The 23,762-nt window shown below is 39.5% G+C and overlaps 1 protein-coding gene across 4 annotated transcripts in view; it reads left to right on the top strand.

The window, feature by feature from the left end:
• Positions 1-872: 872 nt before the first annotated feature.
• Positions 873-23,762, top strand: part of RAPGEF2 (Rap guanine nucleotide exchange factor 2) — a 149,487-nt gene continuing 126,597 nt past the window's right edge. For all 4 annotated transcript variants that reach the window (XM_039339810.1, XM_039339811.1, XM_039339812.1 and 1 more), the window contains exons 1-3: positions 873-943; positions 4,390-4,446; positions 9,936-10,019. In XM_039339810.1, the coding sequence (XP_039195744.1) occupies positions 906-943; positions 4,390-4,446; positions 9,936-10,019 (179 nt within the window). In that variant the 5' untranslated portion in view covers positions 873-905. The remainder of the gene's footprint in view (positions 944-4,389; positions 4,447-9,935; positions 10,020-23,762) is intronic.

Raw genomic sequence — 23,762 nt, 5'->3', positions numbered from 1 at the left:
GCAGGGAGGGGTGGAAATGTCCAGAAACCTCGTCTTAGCTGCAGACAACTTGCAGCACCGTTTGCAGACTGGGACTTTTGGCGGGTTCAGCAGGGCAGAGACAGCCTGGACAATTCCTATTGGCTTTCGAAAGCCAATAGAATTAGATTCTATTCAAGAGAGTCTATTCTATTGGCTTTCAAAAGCCAATAGATTCTATTGGCTTTCGAACGCCACTAGAGTAGAGTCTCTTGAATAGAATCTATTCTATTGGTTTTCAAAAGCCAATAGAATAAGAGGGAGTAGCACAGCTAAGGAAAAGGGGGAAAAAATGGCGGACTGCGTTGTTTGGCGACCCCCGAGAAATGGTCGTTCGACCCCAAATGGGGTCGTGACCCACTGGTTGAGAACCGCTGATTTAGATTCATAAATTCTTAATAATTCTCTATTTTTAAAAGAAAGATATTTAAGTAGGAAAAAAGTTTCAAAATAATGCTATTTTTCATTTGTATTGGTGAATCTCCTTTCCAGCTTGGTTTCTCTGTACATTGGATATGCATTTATATATGAACTTTCAGAATATCTCCGAGATTGGCATATTTTTCAGATATAATTTAGAGTCACCGTAACTTGCAAATTGAAGATATATATAGTATGTGGAATGGGCAGGATTTGTACTAAATGAAATCCATTAATTGAAATTATGTCCAGGGAATCAGTTTTTTCAGAAAAAATCCTGGAATTAATAAATGTTCGCATACAGTTGTTCTAATAATACATTCTATAAAATCAGGTCACTTAGTTTGAGTTCCTTTTATTATACAAATAGGAACTGTTTTACCCTGTTTCTCATACTTTCTCATACTATTTTAAATATTCTCTTCTGTTTCCAGGATCTGGAGATAGTATATTCTTATTTACATGGAATGGAAGCTTTGTCTAATTTAAGAGAACATCAGCTCAGGTAAGCTGAATTGATAAATTACTGTATTTTATTCTGTTTTTAGGTCTAAACAGTTTTGTTACGAGGTATTGTGTTAATTGGCTACTGCCTTGCAATTTTTTATATAATTATTTTTATTATAGATAAAATTAACATTAAAGGAAAATAACACAAGCCTGAAGTAAATAATGGTTTAGGTGGAACTGTACATACCAATATATTTTTTCAAATAAACTAACCTCTTATTATTCCGCATGACTATCATGAATTATTAGACAGTTTTCCTTGAATGAAAAAAATGTGCCATCATATTTATTTATATAAATATCTTCTAGAATCTTAATAAAATTAATGTAAAAGTATTTATCTTGTTTTTTAAAAGATTTAAAAAGATTTTAAAAGATTTATCACAATGTTTCCAATTAAAATTTAAGTGTTTGCAAGTATATGAAATTTCAAAATTTGAAATTAAATTATAAGTATGTGGATTTTTTGGGTGTGCGCACATATGTATCATATGAGTGTAAGTTGCTCTAGTAAAAGTAAATTAGAATCCAAAAGAAAGCTCAGCCAAGTTCCTGGATTAGTTTAAAAATTTTATGATCTGTCATTAGATGAAAGTAGCATTAGTGCTTGGCAAAATCCTTATGGCAGTGATCCCCAATCTTTCTGGTTCCATGGACCCACAGTGGCGGAAGCAGTGGTCGTGGGGAGGGGATGGTTTCTCATGCATAACCTAGATTTTATGCACGCACAAATGAAGCTTCACACGCTCGACGGCTGCTTCTGCGGGCCAGTTACCAACTGGCTGTGGACCAGTACCAGTCCGTGACCCGGGGGGTTGGGGACCTATCTTATGGAAAACATTTAATCTGATAATCGGAGTTTTGCAACCAAATAAGCCTACTTATTAATTGCCACATAATTTAAATTCTTACAGCGGCCCAGATGTGGCCTGCCATCTGAAATCTTTTGGCCCGTAGTCTTGAAAAATAGTCAATTGGCCAACACATGAGAGTGGAGAAGAGTGACTTTCTGTTTGTTCTTGTGGGTGCTTGCTGTATTTTTAAGATAACAGATTACTTAAATAGATATGTAGTATTATACTTAATTGGGTGCAGTATTATATGCAGTATTATACTTAATTATCCTAAATAATTCTGACTTGCTCAAGGTTGACTCAGCCTTCCATCCTTCTGAGGTTGGTAAAATGAGGACCCAGATTGTGGGGGTGATATGCTGACTCTGTAAACCACTTAGAGAGGGCTGTAAAGCACAATGAAACGGTATATAAGTCTAAGTGCTATTGCTATTATTATTATTACCTTCATTTATTAGTTACAAACATGGCCTCTGGTCCTTATTTGGAAAAATGTTGTTGACCTCTTAGAGATTTAGAGAAAGGGGTCAATGGATGATTTTTCAGGCATGTTGAAGGTTTAAAAATAACTTGGCACTTTCACCTGAGCTTACTTGGAATAGGCTTCAGGAACAAGGTTTTATTATTGTAAATATGTTCCGTTATGATTTGCATCAAATTCAGCCTCTGAACTATCTTTAAATGCAGTCTCACAAACTAACAAAGTTGAAGGATAATAAGAACGCAAATGATCGTGGGTAGACTCTTTCTATTCAGGAAATGTTGCAGCTGGTAAACTAGTGTTCCTTAATAAAAATGAGCCCCCAATGATATCTAAATTTCAAGTGGCAGAACTGGATTAAGGAAGATGTGAATCTGTTCATTCAAAGAGGGTGTAACTTCATCTAAATCTACTTCAAACTTACCTCTCTTATTTGATAAAATATGGTTCTCCATTAGACTATTGTGAGTAAGCTATGTGGGAGAGGAATTTGTATCCATCAGATTTTTCACAGCATTGTTTCATGAACAGCTAGAATTTGCTAATTATCATTATGAAATAACAAAAGTGATTTCTGGAAGTTAGAAATGGCTGTATTTAACCATGACAATTGCTGTAGAAAAGCTGAGCAAAAATCAAGTATTTGCAACCAAATGGAAGTGATGGTTTCTTCATTTTTCATCTTGGCTATTTTCATTTAGGAATACTATGATTTTTACTTTTAATTGGAGTTAATACATCTGAGAAGTTATATTTCATCTAAATGTAGATTTATTAAGAAAAAGATATACTTTGGATACTTTGCTAAATATATATAAATATTTCAAATATCAACATTAAAAGATAGACACAATTTACTGCTATCTTTAAAAAGTAATCATGATTTTCAGTTTCTGGTACATTTTAGTACTATAATTAGTTCAGTTGAAGATATATACAATTATGGCAATTATACTGCTTAGCTTACTATTTAGTGATACTGTTTTTATGGAAAAAATGCCTCCACATACAATTCTTCATTAGCAAGTCATTAGGAATTATTTCCATTGCATATGTAGGATGTCTCTTGAAGAAGCTTCACCTATAGTAATGATCTGATCACTCATAATCAAGTGTGTAGTGTAGACAAATGCATATAAACACACTTTTTTGGAATATATTTTCTGATACATTAATAAAGGATTCATTAATACTTTGCCCTGGTTCTCTCATATGCTTCTTAATACATTTCTGCACAGTGTTGTCAAGGTCTTTCTAAATAACATAATTTTGTTTTCACTACTTTGTGAATTATTTTAAATGTTTTTATAAAGCACAGAGTTCATTGTGTTTTCTCTCAGTTGACCATTTCTTAATATTCAGTGAGATTAATTTACAGTAAAATAGCATCTTCTATTATGTTAACAATTATGCAAAATGAAATATGACAGAATATAATAAATACAAAATCTACATTCTGTTCATCTGTTTTGATATATATGTGGAAACCAATTACAATAGAACTACTGTGGCAGAATTTAATATTACTGACAGTAATTTATCTGTCTGGGGATGCTGTATGCCATTATTATATGGGATTGAAGAAAGATAAGAGTAAGCAAGGACCAAAAATGGATGAAATTGTCTTTTTTTTCTTTTCTCATTGTTTCCTCTTGTCTTCTCTCCCCCAGCTAATATTGCAGATCACAAAGGAAGATAATTCAGATATCTAATAGAAAGTTTTTGAAATTAGGCGAAGGACCACATAATATTGTATAGGCCAGGGGTAGGCAACCTTGGCTCTTTATGACTCGTGGACTTCAACTCCCAGAATTCCTAAGCCAGCACAGCTCAGCTTGGAAACCTCTCCCTTTCCCCTCAGCGTGGCTGGCTCAGGAATTCTGGGAGTTGAAGTCCACGAGTCATAAAAGAGCCAAGGTTGCCTACCCCTGGTATAGGCTATAGGTTTAGCAACTCCTGAGCAGGTCCATACGACTTTAATAATGCAAGTAGCGAAGACAAGAAACTTAATGGCTAAAGCAATCATGAAACTTAATGCTTAATAGCAATAATTAGCTAAATTATTATATCTCATTATAAATATCTTTCTTTTTTATTGTTTTACAGAATAATGTGTGAAGCTGTGAGATATGAGAGGCATGAAGCCAATGAAGTTTTATACTAGTGAGTCTGATTGTTTTTAATTTTATATTATTGCTTTTTGGGAACTCTGCATGTTCACGTTTGGTTACTTTTTCAAATACCATTGTGTTGACTTTAACTGTACTGAGAATAGAAGGGAATATTATCCAAATGCCTTATAAATTATGCTAGATTGTCACATCTAAATTAACATAAAAACTTTCTAGTATTTGTATTCTATAATTACCAAACCATAAATTTTGGAAAAAATGTATTTCTTAACCATGTTACTAATTGAAGGAAATAGTTTAAAGCAGTTGTAGTATTGTTTGTTGCACTTTGTTTTAGAAGCATTTTATAATTTTATGCTATCAGGTATTTTCAAATATATTTCTTATAAATATGTGTGATCATTCTAAATTTGGAAGGAGGGGGGGAGGAAGGAAGGGGAATTATGTTGTTGGATTGCTTCATAATAATAATAGTAATAATAATAATAACAAACAAGGAAAAATAATGAAAACTGAAGGAATCAAGATGCCCCACGAAAATAACATTAAGAGTCTGGATGAGGAAGAGTACTACAAATACTTGGGTATCCTTCAAGCTGACAACATCAAGCACACTGAAGTCAAGAAAAAGATTAGAGGTGAATACATCAAGAGAGTGAAGAAGATCTTAAAATACAAACTCAATGGAGGAAATACCATAAAGGCAATCAACACCTGGGCAATCCCAGTCATTAGATACACAGCTGGAATAGTGGACTGGACTCAAGCAGAACTAAAAGCAATGGATAGGCAGACCAGAAAAATAATGACAATGAATCACGCTCTTCATCCACGCAGTGACATTGATAGACTTTATCTACCAAGGCAAATAGGTGGGCGTGGAATGCTACAAGTACATCAGATGGTTGAAGAAGAAAAAAGGGCTTTGGAAGAATATCTGAAGAACAATGATGAAGATGCACTGAAATTAGTATATCAGGAAGGCTTACTGACTACTGGAGAGACCAACTGGCCTACAAGAAAGACCAAATGAAGAACAGAATAGAGGCATGGGAAGACAAAGCACTACATGGCCAATACATTAAAAAAAATAGCTGGGAAAGCAGATAATAACAAGACCTGGCAATGGCTAAGAGCAGGAAAATTGAAGAAAGAGACCAAGGGACTAATTCTGGCTGCACAAGACAAAGCCTTAAGGACAAATGCATACAAAGTCAAAATTGAGAAGACAGCAACAGACAGTAAGTGCCGCCTGTGCAAAGAAGCTGAAGAAACAGTGGACCACTTGGTAAGCTGTTGCAAGAAGATTGCACAAACTGATTACAAGCAGCGGCATGACAAAGTAGCAACAATGGTGCATTGGAAGATCTGCAAAAAATATCATTTGCCTGTAAGCAAAAACTGGGGGGATCATAAAATAGAGAAAGTCATAGAAAATGATAAAATTAAACTGCTCTGGGACTTCAGAATTCAAACAGACAAGCACCTGCAACATAACACCCCAGACTTAACAATTGTCGATAAGAAAGACAAAAAAGTCTGGATAGTGGACGTGGCAGTGCCTGGAGATAGCAGAATAGAAGAGAAAGAACTGGAGAAGATAACAAATACAAAGACCTACAAATAGAAATAGAAAGACTGTGGCAAAAGCAAGCAAGGGTAGTACCAATAGTGATAGGCTCCTTGGGTGCAATCCCAAAACAACTGGAGCACCACTTGAACACCATTGGCATTGACAAATTCGCTAGTAGTCAATTGCAAAAGGCAGCCTTATTAGGAACTGCTTCCATCCTGCGACGATATCTGTAATACCATCAAACATCCACATCTGCCTATCCCAGGTCCTGGGTAAGGACTCGATAGGTAGACAAAATGCCAAATCCAGTCTGAACATCTGGCTGACTGTGCGATGATTGATAATAATAATAATAATAAAGTTGGAAGGGACCTTGGAGGTCATTGAGTCCAACCCCCTGCTCAGGCAGGAAATCCTACACCATTTCCGACAGATGACTGTCCATAACTAAGTTGTTTTGCACATGGCTACAATTTCCCAACAGTTTCATGACATTACAGGTAGTCCTTGTCTTACAACGATTCGTTTAGTGAACATTCAAAGTTATAAAGGCACTGAAAAATGTGACTTATGACCATTTTTCATACTTAAACTGTTGCAGCATCCCCATAGTCACATGAACAGAATTTGGATGCTTGGCAGCTGGCATGCATTTATGATGGTTACAGTGTCTCAGGGTCATTTGATCACCTCTTGTGACCTTCTGACAAGCAAATTCAATGGAGCAGCCAGATTTACTTAGCAACTGTCTTGCTAAACAACTGCAGTGATTCACTTAACAGCTGTGGCATGGAAGGTCATAAAATGGGGCAAACACACTTAAAAATTACCTTGCTTAGAAATGGAAATATTGGCTCAATTATGGTCTTAAGTCAAAGACTACCTCTGATTATAGACTTAGAAATAAAAACAATATTTAGGTAAACTATTTCAGAATACTAGTTCTAGTTTAATTTCATTCTTTGGTCTCACCTGCTAATTGAATTATTTTGTGGTTCATTCTACAGATTATCTGGCAGAGCAGCATAAACTTGATATTTGCAATCCTATGTATTTCAAGCATAAATATTTAAATAATTTGTTCTCTTCATTGCCGGTTAGTCTGAAAGCTCACTTGTCAAAAAGTACTGTGATGCTTAAAAGTTTATGAATCTCTTTGAATTTTCAATATTTTTCATAAATATGACTTAAAACATGATATGTTCTCTACTCAGGTCCTAAAATTAGACAGAAGATAGCCTAAATAAACAAATGTGTAAAAACCATTATACTTGTTCGTTTATTTGTTGTTGTTTTTTTTGTAAAAATTTTTATTTTCAACTTTACAATACATAACAATCTTCCAAATACTTCACATAAAAAATAAAACAAATTGATATACACCACATTCGGTCTTGCCTGCCTATTTCCCCCCAAACCGCATCCCACCTCAAACCAACTTACTTCTTTCCCTCTTTTTCTTCACTCACCCCTTCTCCTCCTTCATCTCAACCTTCCTACATACTTCTCACCTTCTTCTCCTCCCTCTTGATGTGGTCCAGGGGAAATGCCCGAGCAGTTCCTCTCTCAAAATTAAAATATTAATATTATATACAATAAGACTATTTCTACTTTATCTGAACTACTTAAACTTCAACCCATCCAGCCAATGTTTATGAGACCACCATTGGGAGAACATGGAACAATGGTGTGTATGGGAGAATAGCAAAGAGAAAGCCATTATGTTTTAAAAAAAGAACATTGTTTCCTGTCTACAGTTTATAGAAGACCACATGGATAAAACAGAAGGTTATTGGAAGAATAATCTGTGGATAGATGAGATGCAAATAGAAATGTTTGGCTTGAATGAAAAGTGTTATATTTGGCGAAAGGCAAACACTGAATTCTGGCATAAGGACCTCGTCCCATCTGTGAAACATGGTGATCGCAGTACCTAGATTTGGGCACACTTTGTTGTCTCTGGATCAGGACAATTTGTTGTTACTGATGGAAATATGAATTCTGAATTGCAGCAGCAAGAAAATATCAGAATAAGTGTCTCTGAATTAAAGTTCAAGAGGAAGTCTAACATGACAACAATCCAACATACACAAGTTGTTGGACAACAATCCAACATACACAAGTTGTATAACCAAAGAATGGTTAAAGCAGAAAAAGGCTAAAGTTTGGGATGGCCAGATCAAAATTTTGACCTTCATCCTGTAGAAATGTTGTGGAAGTCCCTGGCTTGGAGGGTGAGATGGATCTACATTCCATTCCATGACCTTGGAATGATCAGTGGCCCTCATGTGATGGCATGATGAGTAGTTTCGATTCCCCTTTTCCCAGCCCCCCTTCTTCCTTCCTGCAGCTCCCTCCCCTTGTCAGTTATGGGAAACTGGCATCTGGCAAAGAATAGATGGTGTAGCAGGATGGCAATCCTGTCACCTAAGTTGAAGCTGTTTTTAAAGAATGGTAGGCTAAAATACCTCCAAGTCAATGTGCAGGATTGATCAGCAGTTATTGTAAATGTTTAGTTGTAATTATTTCTGACCAATATGACAGGTTAGTTACTGAAAATAAAGATTCATATTCTTTTGCCATGTAGAAATATGTAACTTTGGATCACTTTCCTCAGTGAATAAATGAACAAAGTATTGTTGTCATGCAGTTGACTAATTTGTTGATTTGATTTCTTTTTATATAGTTTTAGGACTTGTGTCTTCTAAGTCATGTTGTATAATATATTTATGCAAAAATATTGAACATTTAAAAGGGTTCATAAACTTTTAAGGACCTCTGTAGTCTATCAATATTTTTGATCCTAAAGGAAAGAAATTAGATTTTTTCCCCAATTTAATGATATATTCTGAATAGAAACTACTGGGCAACCCATTGTTTCATAGATATATCTGTACCAGATTCCTTAATGCCTTTAAGAGTTTCAGAGCTGTCTTTACTAGAAAAGTTCTTAAAAATTCAGGAAGATGTTCAGAAATGTATTTGCTTTGAAAGTAGGCCATGTTGAACTGCATAGCACAGTCAAAAATCAGGAGTTGACTAGAGGAAATGTTTTATGACACTTTGTATTATGTCATTAAATGCTTTAGGTGAATGTTTATGTCATAAAATTGTTTGATAAAATTACAGTTCTATGGCAGTCATGGGTCCTGGATTTTGGATGCATTGTGTAACTTAACCCATTTGAAGTACCTTGGTTTTGCCCTATGCCCAGTTAGTTTATAGACACTAGATTTTTAGTAGTATACTGGACAAATAACTTGCCTTATTTATTGGCTTTGTGGGCACTGGATTGGCTAGCAGTAGACTTCTAAGTACAAGTCAAAGTATTTGTATTACCCATAAAGCCTTTTATGGCTTGGCATCCAGGTAACTGGGGACTACCTACTTCTGGAAGAACCAATCCATTGGTATGTTTGTACTGAATATGGATGCTGAGTATGAGTACTGAATAGAGCAAATGTTTGATGCATTTCAGCTTGTATTCCATTCTTATGAAGCAGTTTACTATTGGAGATGTAAAATGCCACCCTTCTAGATGGCATTTTAGAAAACATTCAAAATAGGGCTTTTCCACAGAGTTTAATTAACAATGATTTTAACATTTTTATGGTTGCTAATATGGATGCTAGGTTAGGGTAGGAAGATGTTTTATTGATTTTGTTGCTGTAAGGATGTTGTGTTTGGTTTTATTGATAAACTGGTATAAGTGCCTGATTTGTCAGGATAGAAATAGTATAAATAAACAAGGTAAGTAAATTGTTTATCCTATAGAAATGTATGTGATAAGACATAGTGAAAAAAATTTCATCTTTAGAAAATTTCCTCAGTTAAAACTAACATTACTAGTACTTATGTGAATTGCAGCACTATTGTATATGTCTTTCATGACATTTACCTCCTTTTAAAACCATACATCCTAAAGTTTTCTCATTTTTTAACAGCCCTGATGACATTGGGACCTGTTGGTATATTCTTCTGTCTGGTTCAGTATTTATCAAAGAATCAATGTTTCTTCCAAGGAGCAGGTATGATTGGAATTCATTTTAGTTTAAATATTTAAAAAGAAATTGGTTGCATTTATATATTTAAAGATATGTCAGTTACCAGTACTGAATATTTGAATAGAAAATTTACATCTGTGTTTCTAGTTGATAGGAACATATACAGTATCTAAAAGTGTATCACAATGAAAATACAATAGAACATTTTATACACGTAGGCAGCTTCTGATACAGAGCACAAAAATCTAGTTTGGATGTTAGTATGTAGACATGATTTGTTCTTTTTCAAAACTTGAACTGAAACTCTACCTGATTTTATACCTGATACTAGTTCATATTCATTTTTATAATAAAACGTATATTTACTAATGGGAATATAAAATACCAACACATCAACTCTAAACTTGTAATATAATTACTACTGTCTAAAATATATAAAATGTAGATTGCATTTCTTCTAGACCAGTGGTTCTCAACCTTTCTAATGCCGTGACCCCATAATACAGTTCCCCATGTTGTGGTAACCCTCAACCACTTATACATCACCGGGTGCCAGGGGTGTGGCCAAAGAAAAGGGGGGAAAAATGGCAGACAGCCTTGTTTGGCGACCCCCGTGAAATGGTCGTTCGACCCCAAATGGGGTCCCGACCCACAGGTTGAGAACCACTGTTCTAGACTGTACCTATTGATTTTAAAATACTGCAACATGAAATTCAGCAAGGGCCCCTCTGGCTATGGCTGCTATCTACTGTTTGAGAAGGATTTGAAATCTAGGAGGCACCCTGAATTGAGTACAGAATTGCCTGAGGTAGTGCAGTCTCATCCAGAACAAGAGATGGCCTAGAACCAGGGGATCCTAAAACCCAAAGTTACTCAGTCTTTCTAGGATTGAGCTGAAACCTGTTCTCTACCCAGAATGTCCCCCCACCCCAACCTCCAAATGATCAGATAGGACCACCATGGCATTGCTTGGAGTGCCCGTGATAGAAATATATAGCTTACCCTAAACCATGGAAGACTTCATCCAGTGGCTTCACTTAGGTATTAAACAGGAGAGGAGAGAGCACTGAAACCTGCAGAAGTGATAGCAAACCTTTTAGAGACAGAGTGCCCAAACTGCAACCCAAACCCAACTTATTTATCGTTGGGTGCCGGACAGGCGTGGCCCACAGGGTGGGCGTGGCTGGCAGGGTGTGGCCTACTGGGTGAGAGTGGCTAGCTCAATGTCAGTCGTGTCGAGGCACTTGTGTGGGCCTGGGCAGGACTGGGGCGGATCTGAGAGTCTCCAGCGGAGTGGGGGTGGGACCAGGGTGAGCACTGGGGCATGGTCCACTGGAAGAGCCTCACTGAGTCTCAGGCCATGCAGGGGGCCCCTGGACGGTGGCACAGGCCCTTGAGCTCCCACGGCACCAGGACCCCATAGTCCTGCCTACCCTACCCGCACTTCCCCGAGGGGCTGCCCAGCTGCATTTACCTCCTGCTCAAGGCTACTGTTTCTATGCTCGCTCTCCTTGGCCAGGTTGCTCATGGTGGGTGCAGGAGGGCAAAGTGCGTGGGTCAGAGGGAGGCCCATTCCCTGTCCATGTGAGGAGACCTGGCTTTGTAACTAAAGCATCCTCAGCAATAGGATGGGAAACCATGAGGGGATGGCGAAAGGGCAACAGGGCTGCTGGTGGCCAAGTGCTAAGGCAGGACTTCCCTCAGACCCTCCCTCCCTCTTCTTACTTCCTTCCTTCTTTCCTCCCTCCCTCCCTCCCTCCCTCCTTCCCTCCCTCATTTTTATTCCCATCTTCTTCCTTCCTTCTTTCCTTCCCTTTCTTCCTGTTTCCCTCCCCTCCTTCCTTTCTTCCCTCCCTCCTTCTCTCTGTGCCCAGGAAGGGACGAGGAGAGGGGGAGAGGTTGGCAGCGCTTCTCTCAAAGGGTGTTAGAAGAGACCTTTGAGGTCTTTAGTCCAAATCCCTGCTCAAACAGGCGATGTATACCATTCCAAACAATGGAATATCCAATCTCTACTTAAAAGCCTCCAGTGATGGAGCATCCACAACTTCTGAAGGCAAGCCTTTTCACTGGTTAGTTGTTTCCACAAGTCCTTAGTTCTAGGCTGGTTTTCTTCTTGATTAGTTCTATCTATTATTGCCTTCTGATGCTTTGGAAAATAGGTTGACCCCTTCTTCTCTGTGGCAGCCATCAAATATTAGAACATTGCTATCATGTCACCACCCCTAGTCCTTTTCACTAAGCTAGACGTACCCAATTCCCACAAACATTTGTCATATGTTTTAGCCTCCAGCCCCCTAATCATCTATGTTTACCATCCATTTAGACCAGATGGTCCCCTTGGTTTGGTTTATAGAACATGAGCAGAGCCTTCTGAGAGACAGTACCCCAATTATAGAACTTTCTTCCAAGGAAAATATGAACAGTGCATCCCTCACCCATTTAGAGGCAACTCTAAACACTGTTCAGTCAGGCATATAGTAAATTACTATTAATATTTTTCTTTCTTAAAATACATACTTTTAATGTTGTTTTAAGCAGTGCTAGTGATGCTTTACAATAGCTATCTTTGAAAGTTTTGTTTGTAAACCACTTTGGATTTCTCAGAAACATTTAATTTTGAAGGAGGTGGGGGAAGAAATGCTATTAAAGGGGGTGGGGGAAAAGACGATATTAAAAGGGTGGGGTAAGAGATGATATTGAAGGGGGTGGGGTAAGAGATGATATTGAAGGGGTGGGGTAAGAGATGATATTGAAGGGGGTGGGGGAAGAGATGATATTAAAAGGGGTGGGGGAAGTGTGTGTGTCTGTGAGACAGAGAGAGAGAGAGAGAGATCCCCTTTTTGTAAGTTTGTTTACTCTACAATGCTTTCCTTTTCCCAGAGGCCTGGAAAATGCTTCTAATGCCCAGATCTAGGGCTGCAGAGCGATTTTGCAGCCCTCCATGGCTGATCTGGGCAGCAGAAGCCTTTTCCATGTCTCCAGAGCTCACATCCATGGCCGTGGGGTGATTTTGCTGCATGCTAGCGGCCTGATCTGGGCTCTGGAGGCCTGGAAAATGCTTCTGCTGCCCAGATCTAGGGCTGCAGAGCAATTTTGCGACCCCCCCCCCCACGGCCGATCGGGCAGAAGAAGCATTTTACAGGCCTCCAGAGCCCAGATCCGGCTGCTGGCATGCCGCAAAATCACACCGTGGCCATGGATGCGAGCTCCGGAGGCCTGGAAAAGACCTCTGCCGCCCGGATCAGCCGTGGGAGGGGCACAAAATAGCTCTGCAGCCCTAGATTCGGGCGGCGGTGGCAGCACAATACGTGCGGTGGGTGAGTGGGAATGATGGCGGCAGTGCAATCCGCGCAATGAGTGGGGGCGGTGGCAAGGCGGTCCGTGCGGCGAGTGGGGGGAATGGCAGCAGGGACAGTGCGATCCACGCAATGGGTGGGAGATTTTGCACCCCCCCACGGCCTATCCGGGTGGCAGAGGCCATTTCCAGGCCCCCGGATCGGGCCACTGGGGTACTGCAAAAATCACTCTGGAGTCTTACCTGGACTCGTGCTGTCAGCTGCCTCCACCATCCAGCCCGGATCCGCCCAGCTCTTGCAGAGAGAAAGAGAGTGAGAGCGCAGGCACACGTGGAGAGGCAGAAGGGAGCAGCCTGGCCCTACCTCTCTCTGGGGCGATGGCGCATGTGCCCACAGGGATGGTTCTGCATGCCGCCTGTGGCATGCGTGCCATAGTATCCTATATAACAAGGGTCATGGACTGGACCTCTCCTCCCTTATCAACATGCTTGGAATCAGTCCCAAGGGAAAGAGGAAAATAAGCACAACATTGTGCCACCCACCCCAACACCCAAAACTGGTCCAGAAGGGTACCATGATCAGTGGTATTGAAAGCTGATGATAGGTCCAGAAGAGCATGGACAGATGGCTCTCATTTAAGTGATTGTCCACTAGGACTCCTAAGATCACTCTCACAGTTTCACCTAGCCTGTATCTATACAGTTGATTTTTCTTGCCTAAGTCTATAACCTTACTTTCATCTATGCTGAATTTCATTTGTTAGTTAGGGTCCAGTGTTTAAGTCTGTCAAGATCTTTTTGGATGTTGAGTTTCTTCTGGGGTGTTGGCTATTCCTGTTAGCTTAGTGTGATCTGCAAATTTGATGAGTTTCCTTTCTATTCCCTCATCTAGATCATTTATGAAGATGTTGAACAGTATTGGGCCCCAAACAGAAACTTGGGGTACTCCACTGTTTACTTCCCTTCATATAGATATAGTTTTATTAATGATTACACAATGAGTATGATTTGTCAACCAGTTACAGACCCATCTGATGGTGGTGCTGTCTATCCCACATTTTTCTAGCTTGCTAAGAAGTAGATTGTGGTTTACTTTATCAACTGCTTTACTGAAATATGAGTATACTATGTTCACAGCATTTTGCTTACCCACTAATTTAGTCACTTTGTTGAAGAATGAAATAAGATTTGTTTAGCGTGATTTGTTTTTGGTGAAGTCTTGTTGGCTACTGGTTATAACTTTGTTGGCTTGTAGGTGTTTGCAGATTTGTTGCTTGATTATCTTTTCCAAGTTCCTCCCAGGTATTGATGGCAGGGTGATTGGTCCGTAATTTCCTGGATCTGTCCCCCCCCCCTTTTGGAAGATGGGAACTGCATTAGCTCTTTTCCAGTCCTCAGGTAGTTTGCCAGTGCTCCCAAAACTTTGATCACTATTCAGGCAGCTCAACAATCTCCACACTTTGTGGCTACTTGTGTTCATGTCCAGTTCTTCCATTGTTTTAATCCAGCTTTCTCACTTAGCTTCAAATATGGTCCTGCATTCACTGTGTCTTCTGCCATAAGATCAGCCTCAAAAAGAGTGAGATACTGCTGCAATTTGTCCTTTGTTTCTGTTGTAAGGCCTGGGATATAGTTGGTTTTGCAGCTTCATGGGATTGATAACTGGAAACATTTTTTAATGGCCTCCACAAATTTCTTGTAATAGTTCAGTCTGGGTATTAATTGATTAACAGCACTAACCTAGAAATTTAGGCCAGTCAGCTTTTAAAAAGTTATATTTGTGTCTAATATTGTGAGGTTGAACTATAGCAAGAGGGCTTTTTTTGTCATAAAACGCACGAAATGGCGTTCCGGTACCTGTTTTTGAACCGAAGAACCGGTTCCTTCTAAACTGCCAGCACAAATCCAAGTATGCCCGCACAGTGATTTTGCAGACCCCCAGCAGCCTGATCCAGGCTCCGGAGACCTGGAAAAGGCCTCTGCTGTCCAGATCTATGGCCGCAGAGCGATTTTGCAGTGCCCCAGCAGCCCGATCCAGGCTCCGGAGGCCTTTTCCAAGCCTCTGGAGCCTGGATCCATGGCCGTGGAATGATTTTGCAGCCCCCCAGCAATCCAATCCGGGCTCTGGAGGCCTTTTTCAGGGCTCCAGAGCCCTTATTGGGCCGCTGGGGCACTGCAAAATCACTCCATGGCCATAGATCTGGGCTCTGGATGCCTTTTCCAAGCTTCCGTAGCCTGGATCCATGGCTGTGGAGTGATTTTACAGCTTCCCAGTGGCCTGATTCAGGCTCCGGATGCCTTTTCCAGGCATCCAGAGCCCGGATTGGGCTGCTGGGGGCTGCAAAATCGCTCCGTGGCCATGGATCTGGGCTCCGGAGGCTTGGAAAAGGCCCCTGGAGACCGGATCAGACTGCTGGGGGGCGCAAAATCGCTTCCTAAAGCTTCTTCTCCCTCCTCCCCCTCTGTAAAGGGCTTTTGACTGGAGCCGGAGCTGTGCATGAGTTCCAGCAGCTTTTTTTTTTTTACAAAAAAAAGCATTGTATAGCAGTAACATGACACATAATTGGCAGGTGTTAGGAATTTGGGGTAGGTGAACAAACTACTTAGACACATTGCTGGATTATAGAGTTACTCACAAATATTAAGTCTCGGTTATATCCCCTGTGCCATCTTCCACTGTTAAATGAACCTGGTAATTTGTTATCATGTAAAAGAGCCAGTTTATTCAAATCTGCCCACTGTATAACAGACTCCCCATTTCTGTCATTATTAGGATACCCCCAGATGATTCTGTGACAAGTAAAGTCACAGTAATAAGTTTTATTTTATCCTTATTAAATGTATTAAATTTGTCACCCGTGATCTAAGTTAATGATGGTTTATATACTCAAGTGACCATATAGTTCAGTGGTTCTCAACCTTTCTAATGCCGTAACCCCATAATACAGTTTCCCATGTTGTGGTGACCCCCAACCACTTATACATCACCGGGTGCCAGGGGCATGGCCAAAGAAAAGGGGGGAAAAATGGCGGACAGCCTTGTTTGGCGACCCCCGTGAAATGGCATTCGACCCCAAATGGGGTCCCGACCCACAGGTTGAGAACCACTGATATAGTTGCTTGGCTCTAGTTATTATTTCTATGTTATTTATTTCTGATATTGTTGTGGACTGAATTTGGATACCAGGCTTCACAAAAACTGCGCTGCCATAATTTGGTGGGACCTCTCTGCTAAAGCCACATGATCTATATTTTTGGTCTTCTCTGATGGTTGTCTCTGTGGGTCTCCTGGACATTGCAGTTTTATTTTTGGCACAAGTCTTGCAACAGTTCTTCCTTACATATGGATATTTACTGAAATAATAGTCATCTGTGCACCTGAAATGGTCCTTTTTGGGATACACGTACAGTGAGGGAAAAAATTATTTAATCCCCTGTTGATTGTGTAGGTTTGCCCACTGACAAAGAAATGATCAGTCTATAATTTTAATGGTAAGTTAATTTTAACAGTGAGAGATAGAATAACAACAAAAATATCCAGAAAAACACATTTTAAAAAAGTTATAAATTGATTTGCATTTTACTGAGTGAAAGACGTATTTGACCCCTTCGCAAAACTTAGTACTTGGTGGGAAAGCCCTTGTTGGCAATCACAGAGGTCAGACATTTCTTGTAGTTGGCCACCAGATTTGCACAGATCTCAGGAAGGATTTTGTCCCATTCCTCTTTGCAGATCATCTCCAAGTCATTAAGGTTTCGAGGCTGACGTTTGACAGCTCGAACCTTCAACTCCTTCCACAGAGTTTCTATGGGTTAAGGTCTGGAGACTGACTAGGCTATTCCAGGACCTTAATCTGCTTTTTCTTGAGCCACTATTTGCTTCCTTGGCCATGTGTTTTGTGTCATTGCCATGCTGGAATACCCATCCACGACCCATTTTCAATGCCCTGGCTGAGGAAAGGAGGTTCTCACCCAAGATTTGATGGTACGTGGCCCTGCCCATTGCCCCTTTGATGTGGTGAAGTTGTCCTGTCCCCTTAGCAGAAAAACACCCCCAAAGCATTATGTTTCCACCTCCATGTTTGACAGTGGGGATGGTATTCTTGGAGTCATAGGCCTCATTCCTCCTCCTCCAAACACAGTGAGTTGAGTTGATGCCAAAGAGCTTGATTTTAGTCTGTTCATTGGCAAACTTCAGATGGGCCTGTACATATGCTTTCTTGAGCAGGGGGACCTTGTGGGCATAGCAGGATTTCAGCCCTTCACAGCATAGTGTGTTACCAATTGTTTTCTTGGTGACTATGGTCCCAGGTGCCTTGAGATCATTGACAAGATCCTCCCGTGTAGTTCTGGGCTGATTTCTCACCGTTCTCATGATCATTGAAACTCCACGAGGTGAGATCTTGCATGGAGTCCCAGACTGAGGGAGATTAACAGTTATTTTGTGTTTCTTCCATTTCACACCAATTATTGTCACCTTCTCACCAAGCTGCTTGGCAATAGTCTTGTAGTCCATTCCTTGTGTAGGTCTACAATCTTGTTCCTGACATCCTTGGACAGTCCTGGTGGAGAGTTTCAAATATGATTGATTGATTGATTGCTTCTTTGAACAGGTATCTTTTATACAGGTAACAAGCTGAGATTAGGAGCAGTCCCTTTAAGTGAGTGCTCCTAATCTCAGCTCATTACCTGTATAAAAGACACCTGGGAGCCAGAAATGTTGCTGATTGATAGGGGATCAAATACTTATTTCACTCATTAAAATACAAATCAATTTATAACTTTTTTGAAATGCGTTTTTCTGGATTTTTTTGTCTCTCACTGTTAAAATAAACCTACCATTAAAATTATAGACATACAAAATCAGGAGGGGATCAAATAATTTTTCTCCTTGACTTCCGGTTTGCCGATGCAGCAGACATGGATCCCTAGAAGATGAGCTCCATCTTCTTCATCCAATTTTGCATCGCTGGGGGGGCCCTAAAAGGGTCAAAAAGTCATCCCGTAGAGGTGACCAGTAAGGAGGGGCTCTTGCTATATTGCGGGAGAGAGCTGGTGTTACCCTCCAAACTGGCGGTGGCCGGTCACTAGGCTGTGGACAGCTGAAGTTACACTTACCACTAGGCAACATTAAAGCAGCGTGGAAGAGACTGGGTGAGATCTACCTCTCTTAAATTCTATTTACCTTTTTTTACCTACGTAAGCTGCTAAAATATTTTTTCCCCTGTGGAGAGGGAAGGGGGATTTTAGCCCTCCCTCTAGAAACAGCGGCCGCCAATTATTCAGGGGAGTTTAAAACATTGAAAAAATAACTGGATCCCAATCGGAATTTTATTTCCTAAAGCTTGTGGATTAAAAGATTTTCTATTTTCTATTCTTTACTTTCATTTTTACTGAAGATCTGGGTTTTCCCTTAAAATTGAAAACTAAAAACTGAAAAGATTAAAATAACATTGGAACTACGTCTTGTGGCTAAACCTGACATTTCAACTTGTTATTGTCTAAAAGTATTTGGCTGACAACCCAGAAAAAAGAAAAGAAAAAAGGATAAGATTCATGTAACCTTGAAACACCACCAGCTGTGAGAAGTTTAGCTGTGTTTTTCTTTACTCAGCGGGAGGGGGAAAAGACTCTCTTTTTGGACTCCCTGATTGCAAAGCTTTTAGGTTAATACATCATTATGGAAGAAGATCAGAGCAGACTATTTCTATGGATGAACAAATTCTTTTTATGTTAAAAGCATTTCACCAAACCATCCTTTGATCTGGTGATGAAATAAGAGCCTACAGGAAAAAACAAGAAAGCAGCCCGGATGTGCAAATGCAAACTCTGACTACAACTATAAAATCAACTATACAGAATGTAACAGAAAAAATGGAACAATTAAATATCACGACAGAAGATTTAACTGTTCAACAAAGACAGATAATGGAAAATCCAGAAAAGAAATTAACAACATGGAAAAAGGAAAATATTTCTTACACAAATCAGAAGGAACTTGAAGATCAAGAAGAAGAACAGATGGAAGAGAAGATAAATACTTCAAGACAATTACGTCAAGATGGAAAAATAAAGAGATCTGCTAGACCTGCTAAACTTGCTAACCCTTTCAAAAAAATGGTGACCGGATGGTTTTCAATACAAAGAGAGTTGTTTGATGACTCCAAAGCATGGATATGGAAGACGATTTGGCAAAGAAAGAAAGTGAGAATAAGACTGAAGAAGAATGGGGTCCTGACTTACTTATGAGAATTAAAATAGAATATACCCAAATAGATAAGATGTGTATTTTGAATATAGGATATTATCATGCATGGAGACAAAGAAAACTTGGGTCACTTAAAATTTAGAAGTATAAATATCAACAGCTAAAATTGAATGTTGATTTGTTTATGAAGGTCATGTAAAGGTGTTTAAGATATATATAAGCCAAAAACTTACTGATGAAGGTAACAAATTTGTCGTAATGCAGCAGTTAAGAATGAAAATTATTAGCTTTAAATATGAGAGAATAGATACAAAGAGGAAAGATACAAAGATTGAACGTTAAAATAATCAAGATGTATATAAACTAAAAACTATTGATAAATATAAGAAAGTTATTTTTTATTTGATTGATAGAATAAGAAGTGCATTAATTCAAATATGAGACAGTACATATTAAGGGGAAAAGAGAGGCAATACCTACAGTCAGGTCCAGAAATATTGGGACATTGACACAATTGGAACATCTTTGGCTCTATACACCACCACAATGGAGTTGGAATGAAACAAACACAATATGCTTTAACTGCAGACTGTCAGCTTTAATTTGAGGGTATGTACATCCAACTCAGGTGAACGGGGTAGGACTTATAGCAGTTTGCATATGTGCCTCCCACTTGTTAAGGGACCAAAGGTAATGGGACAATTGGCTTCTCAGCTGTTCCATGGCCAGGTGTGTGATATTCCCATTACCCCAATTACAATGTGCAGATAAAAGGCCCAGAGTTCATTTCAAGTGTGCTATTTGCATTTGGAATCTGTCGCTGTCAACTCTCAAGATGAGATCCAAAGAGCTGTCACTATCAGTGAAGCAAGCCATCATTAGGCTGAAGAAACAAAACAAACCCATCAGAGAGATAGCAAGAACATTAGGCGTGGCCAAAACAACTGTTTGGAACATTCTCAAAAAGAAGGAACGCACCAGTGAACTCAGCAACACCAAAAGACCCGGGAGACCACAGAAAACAACTGTGGTGGATGACCGAATAATTCTTTCCCTGGTGAAGAAAACACCCTTCACAACAGTTGGCCAGATCAAGAACACTCTCCAAGAGGTAGGTGTATGTGTGTCAAAGCCAACAATCAAGAGAAGATTTCACCAGAGTGAATACAGAGGGTTCACCACAAGATGTAAACCATTGGTGAGCCTCAAAAACAGGAAGGCCAGATTAGAGTTTGCCAAACAACATCTAACAAAGCCTTCACAGTTCTGGAACAAGATCCTATGGACAGATGAGACCAAGATCAACTTGTACCAGAGTGATGGGAAGAGAAGAGTATGGAGAAAGAAAGGAACTGCTCATGATCCTAAGTGTACCACCTCATTAGTGAAACGTGGTGGTAGTGTCATGGCGTAGGCATTTATGGCTGCCAATGGAACTGGTTCTCTTGTATTTATTGATGATGTGACTGCTGACAAAAGCAGCAGGATGAATTCTGAAGTGTTTTGGGCAATATTATCTGCTCACATTCAGCCAAATGCTGCAGAACGCATTGGACAGCGCTTCATAGTGCAGATGGACAATGACCCAAAGCATACTGCAAAAGCAACCAAAGAGTTTGTGAAGGGACAGAAGTGGAATGTTACGCAATGGCCAAGTCAATCACCTGATCTGAATCCCATTGAGCATGCATTTCACTTGCTGAAGACAAAACTGAAGGGAAAATGCCCCAAGAACAAGCAGGAACTGAAGACAGTTGCAGTAGAGGCCTGGCAGAGCATCACCAGGGATGAAACCCAGTGTCTGGTGATGTCTATGCGTTCCAGACTTCAGGCTGTGATTGACTGCAAAGGATTTGCAACCAAGTATTAAGAAGAGAAAGTTTGATTTATGATTATTATTCTGTCCCATTACCTTTGGTCCCTTAACAAGTGGGAGACACATATGCAAACAAAAGTCCTACTCGGTTCACCTGAGTTGGATGTACATACCCTCAAATTAAAGCTGACAGTCTTCAGTTAAAGCACATTGTGTTTGTTTCATTCCAACTCCATTGTGGTGGTGTATAGAGCCAAAGATGTTTGAATTGTGTCGATGTTCCAATATTTCTGGACCTGACTGTATTGTAATAGTTTGAGATTTTGTATTAAGAATATTTGTATGTAATTGAATTATAGTAACTCAGCAAAGATATAAATGTAATGTTAGAAAATCAATAAAATTTAAAAAACACAACATAATTTTTTCCCTCACTGTAGTGTCACAGGTGGGAATAAGCACCTCATTCGGATGCTTCTGAATTGAAAGGATTAGCCAGCTATAAGCTGTTGCCCATGGGACATCCAAATGTGTTAAGAGCACACTTTCTTCAGGGAGGCTCCTTTCATGTCCCCCATTGCCAGATGATATTCAAAAAAGTATGTTGATGGTACCTATCTATACGTCTCCACCGTAAGTGAATTAAGTGATGATGTTGATGTCCTGTTCTGATATCTGGAGGCTATGGGTGTATGGATAGATTTTAGCCCTCTGAGGTAGTCCAGAACAGGAAATGAAAGTTATGATACTAATACTACTTTTATTATAAGGTAACAATAACAGTATTTTGCAAGTCTGAATGTGCCTCTCCCCTCCCTGCTTTTACATTCAAGAAAATTATGCAGGTCAATTCTGAGACTTCTCAAATTACATTCCTGCTTTGGACTGATTTCTCTTAACTGACCATTATCTTGGTTGTTGCTCTTCTACCTGTTATTCTCACAGCCCATTACAATGAGAACATCAGCCTTCAGTTTAACCTTAGAAAAACTGAATGCTTTGGGGTTTGAGGGCCTTCAGATTCTGGCAACTTACCATCTCTGGTCTGGATGGGTGGCACTCCACCAAATAGACCTGTGTACAACTTGGGGATCCTTCTGAACTTGCAATTCATATTCGATAAGCAGGTGATTGTCATAGCTAACAGAATCTTTGTTCAACTTTGAGTTGTATGTCAGTTGTGTTCTTTCCTTGATTGGAAGGCTCTACTCTCAGACATTCATCCTCCAGAATGGATTAATTTCTACATGAGTTGTCTTTGAAGAGCACCTGGAACTACAACTGGTTATAAAATATGGCAGCATGGGCAGTTATGTGTGCTCTCCAAATAGCTCTGCTCTGTGATACATTGGTTGCCATTTTGCTCCCAGATTCAATTCAGGTTGCTATTAATGACTTACAAGTTTTACATAGCATGGCATCAGGTTATTTGAGGGACTTCTCCCTGGTTTACAACTACTCATCCCATCAGGTCTGCCAGAAGAGGCATGTTATGGATTCTGTCCATTAAGGTATGTCATCTTATGAGATCCAGGAGCAGCTGCACTTTGGAACATCATTCCCTGTGAGCTTAGATTGGCCCCAAACCTGTTAGCTTTTCAGGAGGCTCTGAAGACAAGGCTTTGCCTTACTGGAGCATGCAGCCTGCAAGTTGGCTATCCTGTTAATAATGTATAGATTGCACTTTCTTATAGAATATGTTCAATACTTTTTAAATGTTTTTTATTTTAGTTGTTTATTTGTAATTGTGTATTGTTTTTGCTATCCAGTTTTGTGAGCCTTCCAGAGTTGCAGATATAAGACAGGAAACTATATAAAATTAATTAATTTTTTGGAACGTTGGGAATGCTGTTATTTGCTGTTGTAAGCATTATTTTTAAAAGGACTGTTAAATGCAGCATAATTTTAAATGAGGAAGTAAATTCTGACTTGCAGCCCCTTTAGTCCAGATTGTGACAGTGTCCCTATAGGCTCAAATTGAGTTATGAGATGAACTGTTAATCTATATTAACACAAAACATGCCTAGCCTTTAATAACTTTCATTTGCTAAGAGTAGGGATGACTAATTATTAACAGTCTGTGGTCCTGACTTAGTCTTCAAGTAGTTTTATCTGATTGTTAGTAGTTTCATGAAGTGTTCAAAAAGTTGAATCAAAATTATATCACTTGTTAGAAAGAATTATTATGAAGTGGCAGATTGCAATCTTGAGAAATTCCTTGTCCTGCCCAGGATGGTTTAATCAGTAGCTGTTGCCAGATCCATTTAAGGGGAGATGGAATGCTTTTCCTGCTGCAGAATTAGGAGATGGTGTTTCTTTCTTTTGTATTTCCATTTTATATAGTTAAAGTGTATTGACTGTCTGATTGACTGGAGTAATCACAATGTAAATAGAAAAATATCTGAGCCCATCTTTTTACACTTAATATGCAGGACTTTATATATGGAG

The sequence above is a fragment of the Crotalus tigris genome, unplaced genomic scaffold, assembly GCF_016545835.1.
Source record: "Crotalus tigris isolate CLP2741 ecotype Arizona unplaced genomic scaffold, ASM1654583v1 scf7180000017740.2609645, whole genome shotgun sequence".
NCBI classification, from domain to species: Eukaryota; Metazoa; Chordata; class Lepidosauria; order Squamata; family Viperidae; genus Crotalus; species Crotalus tigris.
This window is presented reverse-complemented; position numbering and strand designations above follow the sequence as displayed.